The sequence below is a fragment of the Oryx dammah genome, unplaced genomic scaffold (assembly GCF_014754425.2).
Source record: "Oryx dammah isolate SB20612 unplaced genomic scaffold, SCBI_Odam_1.1 HiC_scaffold_17, whole genome shotgun sequence".
Classification (NCBI taxonomy): Eukaryota; Metazoa; Chordata; class Mammalia; order Artiodactyla; family Bovidae; genus Oryx; species Oryx dammah.
In genome coordinates this window covers 23,729,183-23,747,375 of record NW_024070201.1, presented here as the reverse complement: position 1 = coordinate 23,747,375, position 18,193 = coordinate 23,729,183, and the positions used below count along the sequence as shown (strand labels likewise).

Genomic DNA, 18,193 nt, shown 5'->3' with positions numbered 1-18,193 from the left:
GGGCGCCCTATACAGGGCTGGGTCGCCCAGGCTGGGCGCTTTCAAGTCCTTTAAGGCAGTCTTTTGAGTAGAAATGACAGGTTTGGAAAGCAGTGCGGATGGGAAAGGAGGTGAGAACCGGAACTGTTGGTAGATGAGTGGAGATGGCTGCAGCAGAGGAGTGGAGATGAGCTATAGAGAACCTGTCTAGTCAAGGCTATGGTTTTTCCAGTGGTCATGTATGGATGTAAGAGTTGGACTATAAAGAAAGCTGAGCGCCCAAGAACTGATGCTTTTGAACTGTGGTGTTGAAGGAGACTCTTGAGCGTCCCTTGCACTGCAAGGAGATCCAACCAGTCCATCCTAAAGGAAATCAGTCCTGAATATTCATTGAAAGGACTGATGCCGAAGCTGAAACTCCAATACTTTGGCCACTTGATTCAGAGAACTGACTTATTTGAAAAGAGTTGCTGGGAAAGATTGAAGGCAGGAGAAGGGGATAACAGAGGATGAGATGGTTGGATGGCATCACTGACTCAATGGACATGAATTTGAGTAATCTCCGGGAGTTGATGATGGCCAGGGAGGCCTGGCGTGCTACAGTCCATGGGGTCGCAAAGAGTGGGACACAACTGAGCAACTGAACTGAACTGAACTGAACTGGTCTCTTCTCAGAAGCACTTGTTTTTAAAGACTTGGGTGGAGAATGAGAAATATCATGATATCAAATATATGATATCACTTATATGTGGAATCTAGAAAGAAATGATACAAATGAACTTATAGAACAGAAACAGACTCACAGACTTAAGAGAAGGAACATTGTGGTTACCAGGGGAAGAGACAGTTAGGGATTTGGGGGTGGACATGTACATGTTGCTATATTTAAAAATGGATAAACACCAGGGACCTACTGAATAGCACAGGGAACTCTGCTCACTGTTATGCGGTAGCCAGTGGCAGCCCACCCCAGTACTCTTGCCTGGCAAATCCCATGGATGGAGGAGCCTGGTGGGCTGCCGTCCATCAGGTCGCAAAGAGTCAGACATGACTGAGCGACTTCACTTTCACTTTTCACTTTCATGCATTGGAGAAGGAAATGGCAACCCACTCCAGTGTTCTTGCCTGGAGAATCCCAGGGGCGGCGGAACCTGGTGGGCTGCCGTCTATGGGGTCGCACAGAGTGGGACACGACTGAAGTGACTTAGCAGCAGCAGCAGCAGCCTGGATGGGAGGAGAGTTTGCGGGAGAATGGATACACGTATATGTATGGCTGAGTCCCTTTGCTGTCCACCTGAAACTATCACACCACTGTTGACTATACTGCAATATAAAATTAAAAGTTTAAAAAAAGACAATTGGCTTAAATAAGAAAAAAATAAATTAAAAATAAAGATAGAAAGATAAGAGAAAAAAAAAAGACATGGGTAGTTTCTGGTTTTCTCTCTCTGCCTAGGACAGAAAAGGAGGGAAGGAGCAGAAGTGGCTGAGGAAGGAAAAAGGGACGTTCTGGAAGAGACACAGGTGGAGGGAGCTTCCATGTGTTCTCATATCCCAGGCAGGGTAAAGGTGTGCTTGGGCGGCACCCAAGATCAATACTGATGGACAGGAGTGAGTAAACCAGGGGCTTCTCGGCCCCGGGCCTCACTTTCCCATCCCTGGGCAGCACAGCCTGGTTGCCGGATCGATGAGCTGATTGGCTGTGGCCAGTGGAGTGGAGGATGTTACACGTGGCGGCTCATTCTCTAGGTGGTTAATTGGCTGCCTCAATGCTGGGCTCTGTTGCTCCATTGATTGCGGGTGAAGAGTGGGGAGGGGGAGGTGGGGAATCGAAAGGTTGATGAGTGTCTTACTAGCTGTTTGGTTGGACACTTTGTCAATAGCCACCCACTTACTGATCAGCGGTGCATGGACAGTACCAGACCGTCCAGCTTTCTTTCTCTGTCTCTCTGGCCTGAGACATGAGACCCATGACTGGCCCATGACTGCATGACTTGGCCCAGCAAGTCCAAGTGGAAAGTGAAGTGGAACAGCTTTGATCCCAAGATCAGGCTCCCAAGCATAGGCTGCCAGGATCATCCTGAGAAAGTCGGGATAAACAGGATAAGCAGGATCAAGATAAACATCTTTAGCCCGCTCTTTGCTCAGCAGAAGGCAACTACTGTGTGCTTGTGGGTGTGCTTAGTCGGTCAGTCATGTCCCACTCTTTGCCACCCCTTGGACTGTAGCCCACCAGGCTTCTCTGCCCGTGGAATTCTCCAGGCAAGAATACTGGAGCGGGTCGTCATTTCCTCCTGCAGGGGATCTTCCCGACCCAGGGATCCAACCAGCATCTCCTGCATTTGCAGGCGGATTCTTTACCACTGCGTCACCGGGAAGCCCATTGTGAATGGGAGCCATTCTCTAGCCCTGCAGTCTCCTGTTTTTTTTTTTTTTTTTTTTTTTTTTTTTCTGGAAAACCTACGCATCAACAAAACAAAGTAAAATCCTTTACTAATATCAAAAGCACATATGTCTGAGGTGGAAGTAGCAAATGAAACTCATTCCGGCTTATATTAGGAACCAGCAACTGGTTAGATAATATTTCATGAGTTTCTTCTGCTGGGGAAGCTGGGTGAGAAGCAGCTCCAGAAATCTAAACCAGACAAGCCTGCTTCCTCAGCCTCTGGGCTTTTTCAGACAGGAAGTTCTCCAGGATCTGCCTTCCATCCAGCCTCCTTGGATGGTCTGAAAATTGGAGATGGCAAGAGCTTGGGGTCAAGGGAAGGTGTCGGCTTAGGTATTCTGCAATGAACCCCTTATAGTGGGCAGCCTGGAATAGCTCATCCTAGATATTTTAAGAAGTCCTTTTCATTTAGCCTGGAAGGCTTCAGTTCCTAGCAGACAGGCAGCCCAAGACAGGGAGATTGATAAGACTGGAATGAGAAAGAAAGAACCAGAGAAAGTCTCAGGCAAACACAGCAGACTCTAAGCCATCGTTCTTAGTGGGTTCTGGCATTCCTCTCCTCTGAATACTTGTTAGGTGGAGGGAGTGATGGAGTTTGGATGCTCCTTGTGCAGGCCTGCATGCTCAGCTGCTTCAGTCGTGTGCGCCACTTTGCGAGTAGCACGCCAGTCTCCTTGGTCCACGGGATTCTCCAGGCAAGAATACTGGAGTGGGTTACCATGCCCTTCTCCAGGGGATCTTCCTCACCCAGTGATCAAACCTGTGTCTTCTGCATTACAGGCAGTTTCTTTACTGCTGAGCCACTGAGGAAGCCTGTGATGTTCCTTAGCGTATCTTTAAACTCTGATGTGTGAGAGAGGGGCCAGGATCTCTTATGTAAGATCAGAGACCATGCCTTGGACTCTCCCTCCCTCATGGTTCTGCTTTCTGGTGGCTATGCCAGGGGCTGGCTGCTAAGAGTTCCCAAAGTAGCTAGGTAAGTGCAAGACGTAGCAGTCTCTGCTTTCAAACACCAAGCCAGTGGGTGCTGGCCGTGGTGCTGATGTTCTTGCTAGAGGAGAGCGGGCTCCCAGCTTCCCCAAGAGGCCATGAGCTCACAATAATAACAGGACTATGTAGACCCTTCCATCATCTTTCCAGGGGATTACAGAACTGAGCATCATTCTCCCCACCTCCCCACTGCTAAGTGTTCCTGGTTCTGATCCTCACACCTTGAATCCCACCTCCAGTTGTCTCCTTCAGAACAGCCACCATTTGGTTACTTCTTAATTCCTTGGGCCAGAAAGCACCAAACATCTGAAACCACAGATAATTCCCCAACCTCATTACCACTGGTAACTTCAGACCTCATCTTCCATCTGCCCGGATGCTGACAAAGGGTCAATAAGAGAGTTTAGGGATTCATCGCATTTTATTATCTCCTTCATCTGATGGGTGTTCAGGGAAGTGGCCACCGGTGAGCAGGGAGACCTTAGGGTTGGATGAACCTAACGTAGAGTAACGAGGCCCATGTGGCAGAGAGCTGGCTTACCTTCCACCTCAAAACAAGGCTGAGGGGGTGAGCAGAATTCCAAATTGCCAGTTCAGGGAAATGCCCGTGGGGAACTGAGGCTTGATGTTTAGACAGAGTGAAGTCAGGCCATGTGTGTGTTTCTTCTGATCCAAGAGTGTGTTTTAAAGCCATAAGGGGCCTGTAGGGGAGTGGATGAGCATGGAAGAATCTTAAACACCAAGTTTGGGGGAGGGAGAGTGAAGGCCCTGGTTTGGGACTGCTGAGATGCATTGGCACTGGAAACAGGCAGGAACTGTATATGTGCTTTGAGAACATCACTGGTGCCCCTCGGCCCTGAAATTCCCCCATTCCCATCCTAACAAGCGCCATCACCCCCCACTCCCCCCCGTGGCCAGGCGCTGGGCTGGACCCACTCAGGAATACTGCCAAATGGACCAGAGTGTGACCAGGGTGACGCTGTAGGCCAGCACCGCCAGCAGGTAGATGCGGAAGAGCAGCCGGTCCAGCACGGAGCCCACACGCAGCCAGTCCCGGGCCACCTCTCGGCTCCCCTCCCGCTTTTCCAGGAAGTGCCGGATGGAGGTTAGCTCCTGCAGCAGCCCGCGCACCGCCAGGGAGGCCTCCCGAGGTGGAGGGGGAGGGCTGCCTCTGCCTCTCGGGGTCTTCTCCAAGTCCCGGGGTCCCCCCTGATGGCTGCAGTGGTTTCCCATGTCTAGAAGAAGGACAGAGCATTGGCAAGCAGGCTCGTGTGAACACTGGCCTTTACATTTCTAAGGCCTCAGTAAGTTTGATGTTTATCCTTCTTGCACGCATTTTTTTTTTTTAACCCAAGGGCTTTCCCCAGCCATTTGATATCCGTTATATCATTTGAGAGCTTCCCTGGTGGCTCAGATGGTAAAGCGTCTGCCTGCAATGCAGGAGACCCGGGTTCAACTCCTGGGTCGGGAAGATCCCCTGGAGAAGGAAATGGCAATCCACTCCAACACTCTTGCCTGGAAAATCCCATGGACGGAGGAACCTGATAGGCTACAATCCATGGGGTCGCCAAAGAGTCGGACACGACTGAGTGAACCTCCTGGCAGCCCCATGGAGAGGCAGACTTAGAGTGATTACTAACCACACTCTTCACATGAAGATGCGAAAGCTCAGAGAGGTTAAGTGACCAGCCTGCGGTGACACAGCCAGGGCATCATTTATCAGTGAGGCCACCGAGGTCCAGGTATCCGGACTCTAAATCCTCTGCTTTGTCCACTACATCATGTCACCTCCCTGCACTCCTCTCCATGACTTTGAATCCTTCTGGACCAGAAAATACACCTTCGAATCACTGCCTTCACCAGGTGAGCAGTAGGATCAGGTATTAGTTTACTGCACGAGCTCATGATGAGATGGTCTTAGGTTAACCAAACATCTTCTACAGAAGGCCAGGCCCCAGCCAGGAGGAGGACCCAAAGGAGGGGAGAAAGGTGGAGGGTTTAATACACCAGCTCGGAGTCAGATGAGCCGGGGTTCAAATCATGCCTTCGCCAGGTCCTGGCTCTGTGACTTAGGGCCAGCTGTTTGGCCTCTCTATGCTTCTGTTCCCTCATTTGAAAAATGGAAATGAGGATCCTATTGGGTCACCATGAGAATGACCTGTGATAATGCACAGAAAATGCTTTGCACACACCTGGTAAAGTGCTCAAGAAATCAACAAACCAATCACTACCACCACCACTGACAGAAGCATGAGGAACTCAGTATCCCTCTGTGGCCTGTCTCTCTGCCTCACAGGTGTTTGAAATGCTAAAGAGCCTGGTCTCTGGCTGATTCTAATGAGACAGCATTAGGAAGCGGGCTGCAGTGTTGAACTACAGGAGGGTAGTTGTCCCATGAGTGCCTGTTGCTGTCACTGATTAGTTGCTAAGTCATGTCCAGCTCTTTTGGTACCCGAGGTACTGTAGCCCACCAGCCTCCTCTGCAGACCCCATGGAATATGCCAGGTAAGAATACTGGAGTGGGTTGCCATTTCCTTCTCCAGAGAGTCTTCCCGACCCAGGGATCAGACTCACGTCTCCTGCATTGCAGGTAGATTCTTTACTGCTGAGCCACCAGGAAAGCCCTTTAAGTGCCTGGGGGGCATCCACTTGACCTCCCTTGGGATCCATCTCAGGCGAGGTCACCCTCAGCCCACAGGTCTTAGGTCCTGACACGCTCAGTCTCTGGGACTTCTAAACCCTCTTCCCCTCCACCCGGGCTGCTGCTGCTGCTGCTGCTGCTGCTGCTAAGTCGCGTCAGTCATGTCCGACTCTGTGCGACCCCATAGACGGCAGCCTACCAGGTTCCCCTGTCCCTGGGATTCTCCAGGCAAGAACACTGGAGTGGGTTGCCATTTCCTTCTCCAGTGCATGAAAGTGAAAAGTGAAAGTGAAGTCGCTCAGTTGTGTCTGACTCTTAGCGACTCCATGGACTGCAGCCCACCAGGCTCCTCCGTCCATGGGACTTTCCAGGCAAGAGTACTGGAGTGGGTCACCAGTGCCTTTTCCGCCCAGGCTGAGGAGTGAATACAAAGTGAGGAAGGGGTTTGATTGATGCCTTTGGCTGAAGTCTTCCGTGAGCTCTCTGTGCAGGATGGTACCCAGTTCGCAGGCCCTGCCCAGGCTCTCTGGCCTGGCGAGCCCTCCAGAGCCTCCCCCACCGCCAAGTCCCTGCCTCCAGGTCAGAAGTTGCCCTCCACGTTGGACTCTCCCATTCCTGTCTCACCTGAGCAGTCATCGGTCTTGCAGGCTTGGGAGGTGGCTGCAGGCCTCCGGGCTGTGGACTGCTCCCCTAGGCAGAGGAGCAGGGTGACTCTCTCCAGAACCAGGTGGCGCAGCCAGGCGGGCACCGGCTGCTGCAGGTCCTGCTTGTGTACCAGCCGCACGATGAGGATCGTCTCGGCCAAGCTGATCACCAGGAGGGCCATGCACACGACGAAGTAGACACCTATGTGCCCCGGGACGGGGCGGGGCAGGGGACACACACACGGGAAGTAGGAGAGGCGCGGGCCCCTCGGCCCCGGGGAGCTCTCCCCCAGGAGCCGGGCTTACCGATGAGCGGCGTGCCGATGGCTGTGGCAGGCAGCGTGTCGGACACGATGATCAGGAAGACCGAGTACCCCAGGAGGAGTGTGATCTTGAAGGAAACTCTCTCACCGCTGTCTGGAGGCAGGTAGAAGCCCACGATGTCCACGACCATGAGAAAGATACTGGGCAGAAGCAGGCTGACCGCATAGAAGAGGGGCCGTCGGCGGATGACCACCTGGATCGAGAGAGGAGCTCAGGGGAGTGGGGGCAGACAGGTTCTGGGCCCAGGAACCACCCTCCCCATCCCAGACCCTCTTGCTTCATGGAGCTTTCAGCCTGGACTGCTGAAAGATGTAGACAAACCCCAGATACTGTCTCTGGATCAAAGCTCGTGGCTGTTCAGGGACAGTTAAGAGACAACGCAGCTGTATTTCCCCAACCACTTCATTGAGGCTGCAGGGCACCCTGGAGTTGGGAAAGGGCTATGGAGGTTTTTCCCTATATGCCTCCTGAAGTATGCCGGGGTGTGCCCCACTCACATAGAACTTCATCTCTGCGTAGCTGTCACTGCTTTCTATACTGAACTCCTGAAACTGGGTCAGCACCCCCAGCAGCTCCCACTCGCCCTGGTTCATGAAGACGCTCCTGTCGAACTTCACCTTTTCAGGCAGGCGCCACAGAGAGATGTTGATGTCCTGGACTGAGACAGGAGAAAAGGGGCAGCTTTGGAGCCCAGGCCAGGGACATGCCAGACCCTGTAAGGGTGGGGCAGCACCCACACGTCATGGCTCAAGTCTCAGCTCGTAATCCAGCCTGTTTCTCGGCTGTAAGATGAGGTCATAGTGCACCCTGTACCTGTCTGTGCAGTGGGGCTGTACAGAGGGGCGGGTCTTGGATGGAGACACAGCAAAATGCAAACAGCCAGGCAAACTATTTATTAGAATGCCATCTCCTCTTCCTGTCTCTGTCTCCCTCTCCCTCTTTCTCTCTCTCTCTCACACACACACACACTCATACCTTCAAGCACTCCTCTAGGTTACCTGTTAGAATTTCTCATGTAGGCAATGAGCAAGAGACAGCTTTCCTCATCTTTGCCTTGATAGAGCTGCCTGCCTGCATATTTATGCATTTATGCGGCTACGCCGTGTCTTTGTTTCGGCATGTGAGAGAGCTTACACTTGGCTGTGGCAGGCAGGATCTAGTTCCCTGATCAGGGATCGAACCCAGGCCTCCTGCTTTGGGAGTCTTAGCCACTGACCCACCAGAGAAGTCCCTGAGCTGCCTGTCTATAAAGGTGAATTAGGAAAATAAGCAAAATCCTCCCTTACAGAATAGCAGTTACACTGCTCCGCATCTATACTAGCGAAACAGATATACATGCGCAGCAGAAGACAGCAATATCCATTGCAGCAAAATACTGTAAACGATCTAAATTCCCACCAATCAGGAAAATGCTTAATAAAGTTTATGCAGTCCAAACCATGAACTCTTCTACAGCAGTCAGCATTGATGAGGAAGAGCTAAATCTGCACTAACTGGAAAAATGCCCCAGACTGGTTGTTAAGTAAAAAGACTCAGATACAAGTATATATTGGAACACAAAATATTTTACATTTATGTGAAATAAAAATCCATAAAGCAATGTCTGTACACTTTCCATAGATGGGTATGTATGTGTATGTATTCAAAGGCTGGAGAAGGATCTGGAAGAACATATTATATAAAATATATATCAGTATATCTATGTATATCATGATACTGATAAAAATTAAGTCTTGGTGTAGAGAATTGTTGATAAGAGTTTGGGATTAAGTATAGAGGTCAAAAGTCAAAGATTATTTGCAATTCTGACTTTTGTTCAAGGGAGTTAGGTATTATGTTTGTCATTTACAATTAATAAAATCGGGATAGCACTGGAGGATGCCTTTATGCAGCAGAGAGATGCTCACTTCACTAGACCTTGAAGGCACCTAGCGTGCATCCACTCAGTGGAAGTTTGCCAAGCACCTTCCTCTGTGCTAGGCACTGCCCTGGGGAGCCAATCATGGCCAGAAATCCTGTCCCTGCCCTCTCTAAGTTTCCATCTGGTGGAGGAGTAGAGGTTGAAATAAGTCTTTACAAATGAACAGAAGTAGAGAGAAAACAGGAGCCTATAAAATTGGGTGATGGAGGTGCCTTGTTTGGGGGACTAATGGGGGTATACTGAGTAACTGACATGGACACTATGATTAGAAGTTGTATAGAGGGACTTTGGGCTTCTCTGTGGTTCAAATGGTAAAGAATCTACCTGTAATGCAGGAGACCTGGGTTCAGTCCCTGGACTGGGAAGACCCTCTGGAGAAAGGAATGGACAGAAGGGAATGGTTACCCACTCCAGGACTCTTGCCTGGAGAATTCCATGGACAGAGGAGCCTGGTGGGCTGCAGTTCATGGCGTTGCAAAGAGTCGGACTCGACTGAGCAACAACACTTTCACTTTCTTTCACTGAGGGACTTCACTGGAGGTCCAGTGGTTACACCACGCTTCCAGTGCAGGGGCCATGAGTTCCATTCCTAGTCGGGGAACCATCCCTAGTCCTGCCGCAGGTGTCAAAGGGCAGGAGTGGCGCCAGAAGGAGAAAAGGAGAGGGAGGGGCAAGGTGTCCCAGGAGAAGCAGCAGCATGTGAGTAAGGGAAAAAACAAGGGGTGCTGGGGCCGGGACGGCAGGCAGCTGGGCTGGGCACTGAGTAGCAGGGGAAGCCGGAGTGGTGTCTATGTGCAGAGGACGGGATCATGTCTCAGGAGTGCTGGCGAAACACTGAGAGTTTTACGTAGATAGAGACATGATCAGACCTGCACGACTTTTCAATTAAAAAGACTGGGGGGAGGGGGGCCACACACATGGGGTATTACTTCCCCAACAAGGGATGGAGCCTGAGTTCCCTGCATTGGAAGCTCTGGGCTTTAACCACTGGACTGCCAGGGAAGTCCCCAGATTTGCATTTGCATAAGATCTCTCTGGCTGCTGTGAGGAGCATGAATTGGTGTGGGGGTGGGGACTGGAGGGGATGAGAATGAATGGGGACCGACTGCTAGGAGCCACTGTAGTAACCTGGGCGGGAGATGAGGGTAGCTGGCACTGGGGCGGGGTGGGGGGGGTCCATCAGTGAAGAAGTGGGTAGATTTGAAAGACACTTCCTGCCAGATCCTACTTGTGACTTGGGAAAAGCATCATCCCTGACCGAGCATCTTGCCCTCAGTTTACACCGTCTCATTCCATCCTTAGGACAGCTGAGGGAGGTGAAGACAGCGACAAAGTCAGTGCCATTTAGAGGATGGGGAAACAGAGGCTGAGCAACGTGAACAAATAAGAGGTGAGCGAACTGGAGAAGGGAGACGACATCTCCAGGGGTGCTCCCCATGCAGGCATCCCTGGGCCCCCATCTGTTCTCCCACCTCCCAAAGCCCCTGGACTCACTGGTGTGCAGCCAGCTGGTGAAGGTCAGCGAGCAGTTCTGTACATCGAAGGGGAAGTTGTAGATGTCCAGGGTACAGGCGGTCATCACCTGGAGGGGCTTGTAGTTCTGGACCTCGCCGTGATGCCGGACATAGACATACGGGATGTTTGGAGACTTCCCCACGTCCACACTGGCCAGGGAAGAGGGGAGGGTTTGGGGCTCAAGAAGCAGGTCAAGTCCCTGGATGTCAGAAGGTCTCTGAGCAGTTTGGCAGGGGAACAGATGCAGAGAGGGTCCAGACAACAGGACAACCTGGAAGTTTTGTCTGGCCTTGGCGTGTCCAAGCTTCTTATCTTAGGCTTCCTTACCTGCCATCGCCAGGGCCACTTTTCAAGCAGTTAAAGAGCATTTCTCCTTTATTCTCCTGGCAACCTAGCCACAAAATGCAAGCCAGGAGTCCATGGACCCCAAAGCCCCGGGGCATAGGGAGAACACCTAGCTGTCCCCCACGTGCTGCCCACCCGGGCTAGGCAGAGCTCAGCTCCCAGGATCGACAGCCTGGTGGCAACAGGCAGGCTTGGTGGCAGAGCAGACCCTTGGGTTCCATCCCTAGGAATCCTTGAAATGAAAACAATCATTTCCAGGGGTAGGGGGTGGGAACAGAACTGGAGAAATCATTGAGAAGAATTAGAGCAAGTAACGAAGTCCTGTAAGAGCTCATCCCACTCTCTTTGGGCAGACCCCAGGCCAAGCTCCCCCAAGGGAGCCCTGGAGCTAAGCCTGGGGTCCTGAGTCTGTGGCCTTCTGTGGCGTCAGGCTGAGAGACAAGAAGTCAAAGCCAAGGCTACTTCAGTGTTGAAAATGGAGATCAAGCCTGAAACTAGAGATCCCCAGTCCCTCCAGCCTCAGCTCTGCAGGGAGTGAGGCTCTCAGTCAGCTGCCTCCCTGAATTGTGAGCGTCACCCCCTGGACATGGGCGATGCAGTGGGTACTGGGTGGAGGACAACTGGCCCCCGCCACCTTCTCCTTCCATCTATCTCCACAGCTATCTTCCTAGCCCTTGGATTCAGAAGCCCAGGCAGTGGAGCCTGAAGGATGGGGAGAAGGAATGTTGGCTTCTGGGAATAAGAGCTGGTAGGACCCACTTCATCCCCGGGTGCAATCTGTGCCCACTCAGGCACGTGTGTGGCTTGAAAGTTTGAGTGTCTCCTGGCCCCAAGTCTCCTCTGCCAATCATCACTGGCACTTTATTCTTTTCAGAAATATTCCTGCCCTCTTTAAAAACACTGCTCCTCACTAGACTATTATGACAATGTGCATTCATTCACTGGCCTCCTTTCTCCCTGGAAAGGGATTCTTGGGTCAAGGAGAAGAACAAAGTTTCAGCATCAGACCTAGAAAAAGGGGAGTTTTTAAAAGAAAGGGAGAAAAAGATAAAGGGGAATGAGGGCCCAATGCAACTTTACCTCCATTTCTGCAGGTCTGGTGGAGCATCTCAAATACAACAGCAGTGATCTTGTCTCCTGCCCCCCTGCTGTCCCCAGCCCCCACGCCTCTGGCAGCCAAGCATCCGATGACAGTACTCACAATTCATTGATAAGGATGTCTGGGACCCAGATGCTGTCTGTGGGGATGGACAGTTTGGTGATGTTGTCAAAGTCCTCAGGGTTCCACTGGAGAAACTCATCGGTCCAGTACTAGGGGAGGAGCAGGAATGATCACCGGTGACCCAGTCCATCATGGGCCAACTTCACCGTTCAGAGCCCAAGCAACAGGGTAGGGGGCATCTTCTTGGCAGAATCTGGGTGTCAGTGGCACCCAGGTTACTCAGTGGTACCCAAGAATCCCTTCCCCTCTGCACTCACATATCCCTACATGTGAATATATACAACACAGACAGATGTAGCCTCTCCCTGGGGAAGGTATCCAGTCATTTCTAATGTTATAAACCACCTAGTCATCAACTGACGTACGTGTGCTAAGTCACTTCAGTCATGTCTGACTCCTTGCAACCCTATGGACTGTAACCCACAATACCCCTCTGTCCATGGGGTTCTCCAGGCAAGAATACTGGAGTGGGTTGTCATTTTCTCTTAGACAAATCCCTTCTTGGGTCTTGATGTGCACACACATAGACAGGGATAATGGTATGCACCTCACAGGATAAGATATGGCTATTGCTAAATTTTGATCAATGCCTTCCCCACTATCTTGCCAGAATGACTGGTCTAAAATGTAAATGCCACCGTGTCGCTCTTTTGCCTCTGAGTCCTCCTTGCACCTTGCTGAACGGCACCCATCAGAAGCTGGAGGAGTGGGGAAATGGCTGGGGATAGGAAGACTAAGTGATGGGATCATCCTGTTTCAATCACCCAGTTTGGGCATCATCCAATTTGGCTTTAATAGAGGGAAAAACTTTCTAGCAATTAGAGCTGTTTGAAAGCCAAGTGGCTGCCTTCTGAGCTGCCAGTCACCAAGGTGTTTGATCAGCAGAAGCAGGACAAACACTTGTTAGAGATGCTGTGAAAAACCTTGGAAACCAGAGGGGAGGTTGGGGGATTTCTTCTCTGCTGATCTTTAAGCCACCTCCTATTCCCAGTCCTGAGGTTAGAGGGGCCCAGATCCAGGAGACCCCAGATCTCATGAACATGCCTCTCCCCTCCTTTCCTCTCCCCTTTCTTCCCTTCCTTCCCTTGCCCAAGACCTCTGAGACTCCCAGCTCCTCTGAGACAGAGGAGTGCCCTCAGGAAGGGTTGCCCGCCGCCCCCCAGTCCCAGGAAATGGGGATGGGGGAGGGGCTGGTTCGCTCACCTGCCGATACCAGATGTAGGTGGTCAGGACCTGATTCTTCTCATCCTGTGGAAGGAATGGGAGCTCAGCAAAGGCGGCCCTGTGGGCTGGAAGCCCACCTTGCACACACCAACCCCAGTAGGAGCTGCTGCTCTGTGTGCCTGATCCCTTGAGAATGAGGAAATGGGGTGGGGATAGGGGCCAGCTGGGAAAAAAATCGGCCTTTTACTAGGAGACACCTAGGAAGAAGTTCAAGGATTTCTTTTTTAACATATGTGTGTGTGTTCACACATATATGTCTTCTAGTATCTTCTATTCTGTTGTGTATATTTCACATAAACATAAATAATAACATAATAAAAGATAATGATAGAAGACATAATAACAACCGTAAAGAAGGCTGAGTGCCAAAGAATCGATGCTTTTGGATTGTGATGCTGGAGAAGACTTCTGAGAGTCCCTTGGACTGCAAGGAGATCAAAGAAGTCACTCTTAAAGGAAATCAACCCTAAATATTCACTGGAAGGACTGATGCTGAAGCTGAAACTCCAATACTTTGGCCACCTGATGCAAACAGCTGACTCATTGGAAAAGACCCTGATGCTGGGAAAGACAGGGCAGAAGGGCATGACAGAAGATGAGACGGTTGGATGGCATCACCGACTCAATGGACATGAGTTTGAGCAAACTCTGGGAGGTGGTGAAGGACAGGGAAGCCTGGTGTGCTGCAGTCCATAGGGCTGCAGAGTCGGACACGACTTAGCGACTAAACATCATATATCTGTATATCTGTACAATTACATCTGTATGTATGTATCTACACCTATTTCCTACCTTGGCATGAAGTCAAAAGGTACAGACCCACATAAAATGAAAAATTCATCACTCTCCCTCCCTTCCCAATTCCCAATTTCCAGTCTCCCTTCCTGAAACAGCCAGCTGACTCTAGTAGAGATGCCCAGAGAAGTCAGTTCTGCCCACCCTACCCCAGTGCAGCACATGCATCTCTGCAGTTGCCTTCTTCTTTATCTCAGCCCAGCATCCAACCCCCTCTGCTGGGCAGTGCACCCCGCCCCACTTCAGCAATTGATTAATTGCTTTATTTATGATTAATTCTTCAACCATAATTTAGTAACACCTGCCATGTGCCAGGAATGTGTGTAAGACAGTGAGGGTGTAGAGGTGAAAAGGATGGTCTGCACCCTCACCCAGCTCACCCAGGGAGGTGCAGTGTGTGAAGAGCCACATGTATGCACAACCATAGGGTGCGTAGGGTGTGGGAGAGGCAGCCATGCAGGTGACCCCAGTTTTCAGTTTGGGGAGCATCCTGAGCTGTGGTATCAGGGCTCAGGGGCTATGGGCACCCAGAAGCCCACCATGGACTGGGTCTCACATGGTCTCCCACTCAGAAGGTCCACCCTGGAGCAGGGCAGTGGGGCCGGGCACTTACCACGCTGAGGATGGCATAGACAATGACATCGATGGACACGGTGGTCGGTGTCCTCCAGTCCCGCACGGGCCGCACGCCCTTCTTGTAGTTGGTCAGCAGGTGATCTGACAGCCGCAGCAGAGCCGGCCTGGAGGCGTTGGGGGGCTGGGGGTCCCCCCTGTGCTTGGCTGGGAAGGACAGACAGCACAGCCTGAGTCTGCCCCAGATCTCTGGCCCTGGTTTCAAAGCTAGTAAATGTGTCCTCACTTAATCCCACCTCCCAGAACTCCCAGATACCCCCACAGACTGAAATTCCCATCTCCAGAGCATTTTTTGCCAAAATCCAAAGGTATTCATAATGGTAGCCCCAGCCCCCGTTTATATGAGAAAGGAAGCTGGGCTGTGAAAGCAGGTGGCACGAGGCAGGTGAGGTCTCAAGTCAGCCAAGGATGAGAAGGGTTGAGAGAGTCGCTGCCCACCCAGAGGAGGTGGGCCTCTAGGGCCTGGACCAGGGGCTCTGGGAGCCGAGGGAAGCTGGCCTTGGCAGGAGATCCTAGAGAGTGTGGCCCCAAGTGCACAGATTCTAAGCCCAGCGGTCTGCAAAGTGTCAGCCTCAGCGGAGGTCAGAGCTCAGTGTCTGCACAGCTCACGGTCCCCGGGACCCCAGTCCTCAGCTGACAAGGAGAGAAGGGTGGGCACCCAGCGAAAGTGGACATTCCCTCTCTGACCTGCAAAGCCCACCCCAGGGAGAGCCCTCCCCATCTCCACGCTCATGCAAACTCCGGAGGAGTCCTTGCCGGCCTCCTTCTTAGTCTAGCTCTCTGGGCTAGTTTGATGGGGTTGGGAAGAGGGCTGGGGTGGGGTCTGGAGGAAGCCAGTAGAAACCAAGCTGCTCCCAGAGCCAGAGGCCTGCAAGGATAAAATCGTGAAACCCCACACCTAGGCCCTCACCCCACTCTGTGGGGATTTCACAGAAGCGCCTCAGCTGTCCCTCTGGGAAACAGTAAGAGCGTTTCCTGAAAGATGCCAGAAACACAAAGGGGAAAGATAGGGTGAGGAGGGGCACCCTGGAGGACACAGGGCACTGCTCGGGGCAGGTGGGGCGAGGGCAGGGCCTTTCACAGCCCAGGGCCCTGCAGGCTGGGCTTTCCCTGGACAGAGCTGCCTCTTCTCCCACCTCATCTACCGTGTGTGCAATCCCTACAGCAAATTGGTCCTGCAGGTTCCCTTTCCTGCCCCTCCCCTGCCTCTCCCCCGCTCCCCAATAAACTTTCAGAAAAACAACAGCAGAGAGAGAGACGAAGATGAGAGGATGTTTATTGAGCGTCCCCTTTGGGAATAATACCAATGAGCATATCGTTCATTTCAGTATCAGCTCCCTGGGCTGGCTGTTACCAGAGCCCACATTACAGATAAAGATGCCCAAGGCTCAGACAGGCGAGTACTGTGCCCTGCAGGCAAGGGAGCTGGGATTGAGAGCAGCAACAGCCCAGGTCTTATCGTCTGGGATTCTGACCAGTCTGGGCGCCTCAGACCTCAGGGCCAAGGAAAAGTGCTGGGAGAGACAGAGCTCCCCCTCAACTAGAGGAGCCCCAGACCACAGTCTTAACTCACAGCCCGGGCCTGCTCGTCCCACTGAGCTACCCTCAACGACACGAGGAAAACCATCGTGCCCCCAAGCCCCTCAGAGCTGTGCATTTAAGTACATCCTAACTGTGCCAGCCCTGGCTTCAAAGAGCTCTGGCTGGAGAGAAAACCTTTCCATGAGGGGTGGAGGTGGGGGATGAATATTGTCTGCAACAAAGGAAATGGATTCTTTTGTGGCTAAAACTCCTTGTATCCCCAGGAGGCAGGAAAGGATGGGTGAAGGAATGCAGAGAGAAGTTTGGTGCTATCTGAGCTGAGCCCTGGAAGGAACTTTTCTAGACAACCAAGGCCCAGAGAGCTCGTGCAATGACAGCAGAGAAGTCCGGGAAGATGACATCTGTCCTGGTCTCTACTGCTGCAGACCTGTGCGATCCTGGGTAAAATCTACCCACCCTGGACCACAGCATTCCCGTTTTATAACAAGAGAGAGGGGATCAAGAGAGCTCCAACTTCCCTTACAGCTGCCCTTCGATGAGTCTGGGGGCTGAGCAAAGAGGAGAGGAGCACGCTAAGCATTTCCCACACAGCAGGCTGTGCCACGCCCCACTCTGCAAGCTGTGCTCTCACCCTTTGCTTGAGACGCCCAACTTTCTAGCTGTATCCCCAGGGCATGGAAATCCCCTCTTGCCCACATGCAGTAAGGTCCCTGACTTTCCTGTTGCCTCACCCGCTCCAAAACCCTCCTTCCTTCAAATTTTGGAGGCGCTAAGCATCCCCTGCCTCACCTCTGTCCACTGCCGCCCAGGTGCTACTTGCTGTCCCGCAGTCTCCTTACCTTCTCCCCGTGGTGCCAGCAGCGTGGGCAGAAGCAAGCCGAGCAGTGCCCTTGGCACCCAGGGCAGCATAGTCGCTTCTCTCGGAGCAGCCTTCAGGGTGAGCGCTGCGGAGGACCAGCCTGCCCGCTGCGCTCCACCAGCCTCATATCAGCCAGCCTCCCCGCACCTCCTGAGGCTGCAGCCTTACGCTGCCCCTGGCCACCAGGGCTGGGAAGCCGCCAAGTTTTCCTGCAATCAATCCTTCCGCTGGATCAGGTTTCAGGGCGGGGAGGGAAGGGGAGGAAGCCGGCCAGGCTGATGTCACAGGGCCAATGGAGCTTAGTCCTCCCGTTCAGCCAGGTGGCCTGGCCAAGTTCCCCAAGGAGTAACCTGGGGACAGAGGGCTGCAGGAGCCCCTGGAGCAAGGGGGCAGCCTGCCTGTTGAGAGGCGCTCTGGGCTACTTCCTTCGCTTATACCCCTCGCTTGCATTGAGCCAGGGCGTTTCTGGTGGCTCAGCTGTAAAGAATCCACCTACAATGCAGGAGACCGGGGTTCGATCCCTGAGTCGGGAAGATCCCCTGGAGGAGGGCATGGCAACCCACCCCAGTATTCTTGCCTGGGAAATCCCATGGACAGAGAAGCCTGGTGGGCTATAGTCCATAGGGTCGCACAGAGTCGGACACGACTGAAGCGACTTAGCTGCAGCACTGAACTGGGGCAGAATGGGGTGAGGCTGCAGAAGCAGGAGGACCATGCTCTTCCTCCACAGGTGACCCCGTGTCCCCAGCTAAAAGGTGACTGTGCATCATCAATAAAGAGCAAATACACATTTAACTGCTCCCCAGACACACCTAACCATTGCCCCTAAATGTCCCATTCCGTGTCCTTGGGGCTCCCTGTATGAATCCGTGAGGCCCCCCCTCCACTTCCCTGTTTCTTGCTCCAAGTTCTGGCCTGTGTGGCCCGTGGGCCCATGCCTTCCACCGAGCCAGCCGCCCCCCCCACCCACCGCCCAGGAGACAGAGCCGGGAAGGTAAGAGCATCAAACACTAAACTTATTCTACAAGGGGCAGCGCCAAAGCTGGAGGGAAAATACGGCAAGAGGAAGGTGAAAAGAAGCAGAAGGTAAAACTGTAGAAAAGACCTGGAGAA

General features: G+C 52.5%; 1 protein-coding gene across 3 annotated transcripts; it reads right to left on the bottom strand.

Annotated features, from left to right (window-relative positions):
• Nucleotides 1-3,817: 3,817 nt before the first annotated feature.
• HTR3A (5-hydroxytryptamine receptor 3A) lies at nt 3,818-17,130 on the bottom strand. Of its 3 annotated transcripts, none has more exons than XM_040258029.1 (10): nt 17,061-17,130; nt 16,965-16,972; nt 14,660-14,803; nt 13,231-13,275; nt 12,007-12,116; nt 10,440-10,609; nt 7,522-7,682; nt 6,970-7,217; nt 6,681-6,925; nt 3,818-4,650 (listed from the first exon to the last, which is right to left on the bottom strand). In XM_040258029.1, exons 1-10 carry the CDS (start codon nt 17,128-17,130, stop codon nt 4,352-4,354), a joined length of 1,500 nt encoding a protein of 499 aa, XP_040113963.1. In that variant the 3' UTR covers nt 3,818-4,351. The 3 variants fall into 3 exon arrangements, with proteins under 3 accessions (XP_040113963.1, XP_040113965.1, XP_040113964.1); XM_040258031.1 differs by having other exon boundaries at nt 6,681-6,902; nt 7,007-7,217; XM_040258030.1 differs by lacking the exon at nt 16,965-16,972 and having other exon boundaries at nt 6,681-6,902; nt 7,007-7,217; nt 14,660-14,826.
• Between the last annotated feature and the right edge of the window lie 1,063 nt (nt 17,131-18,193).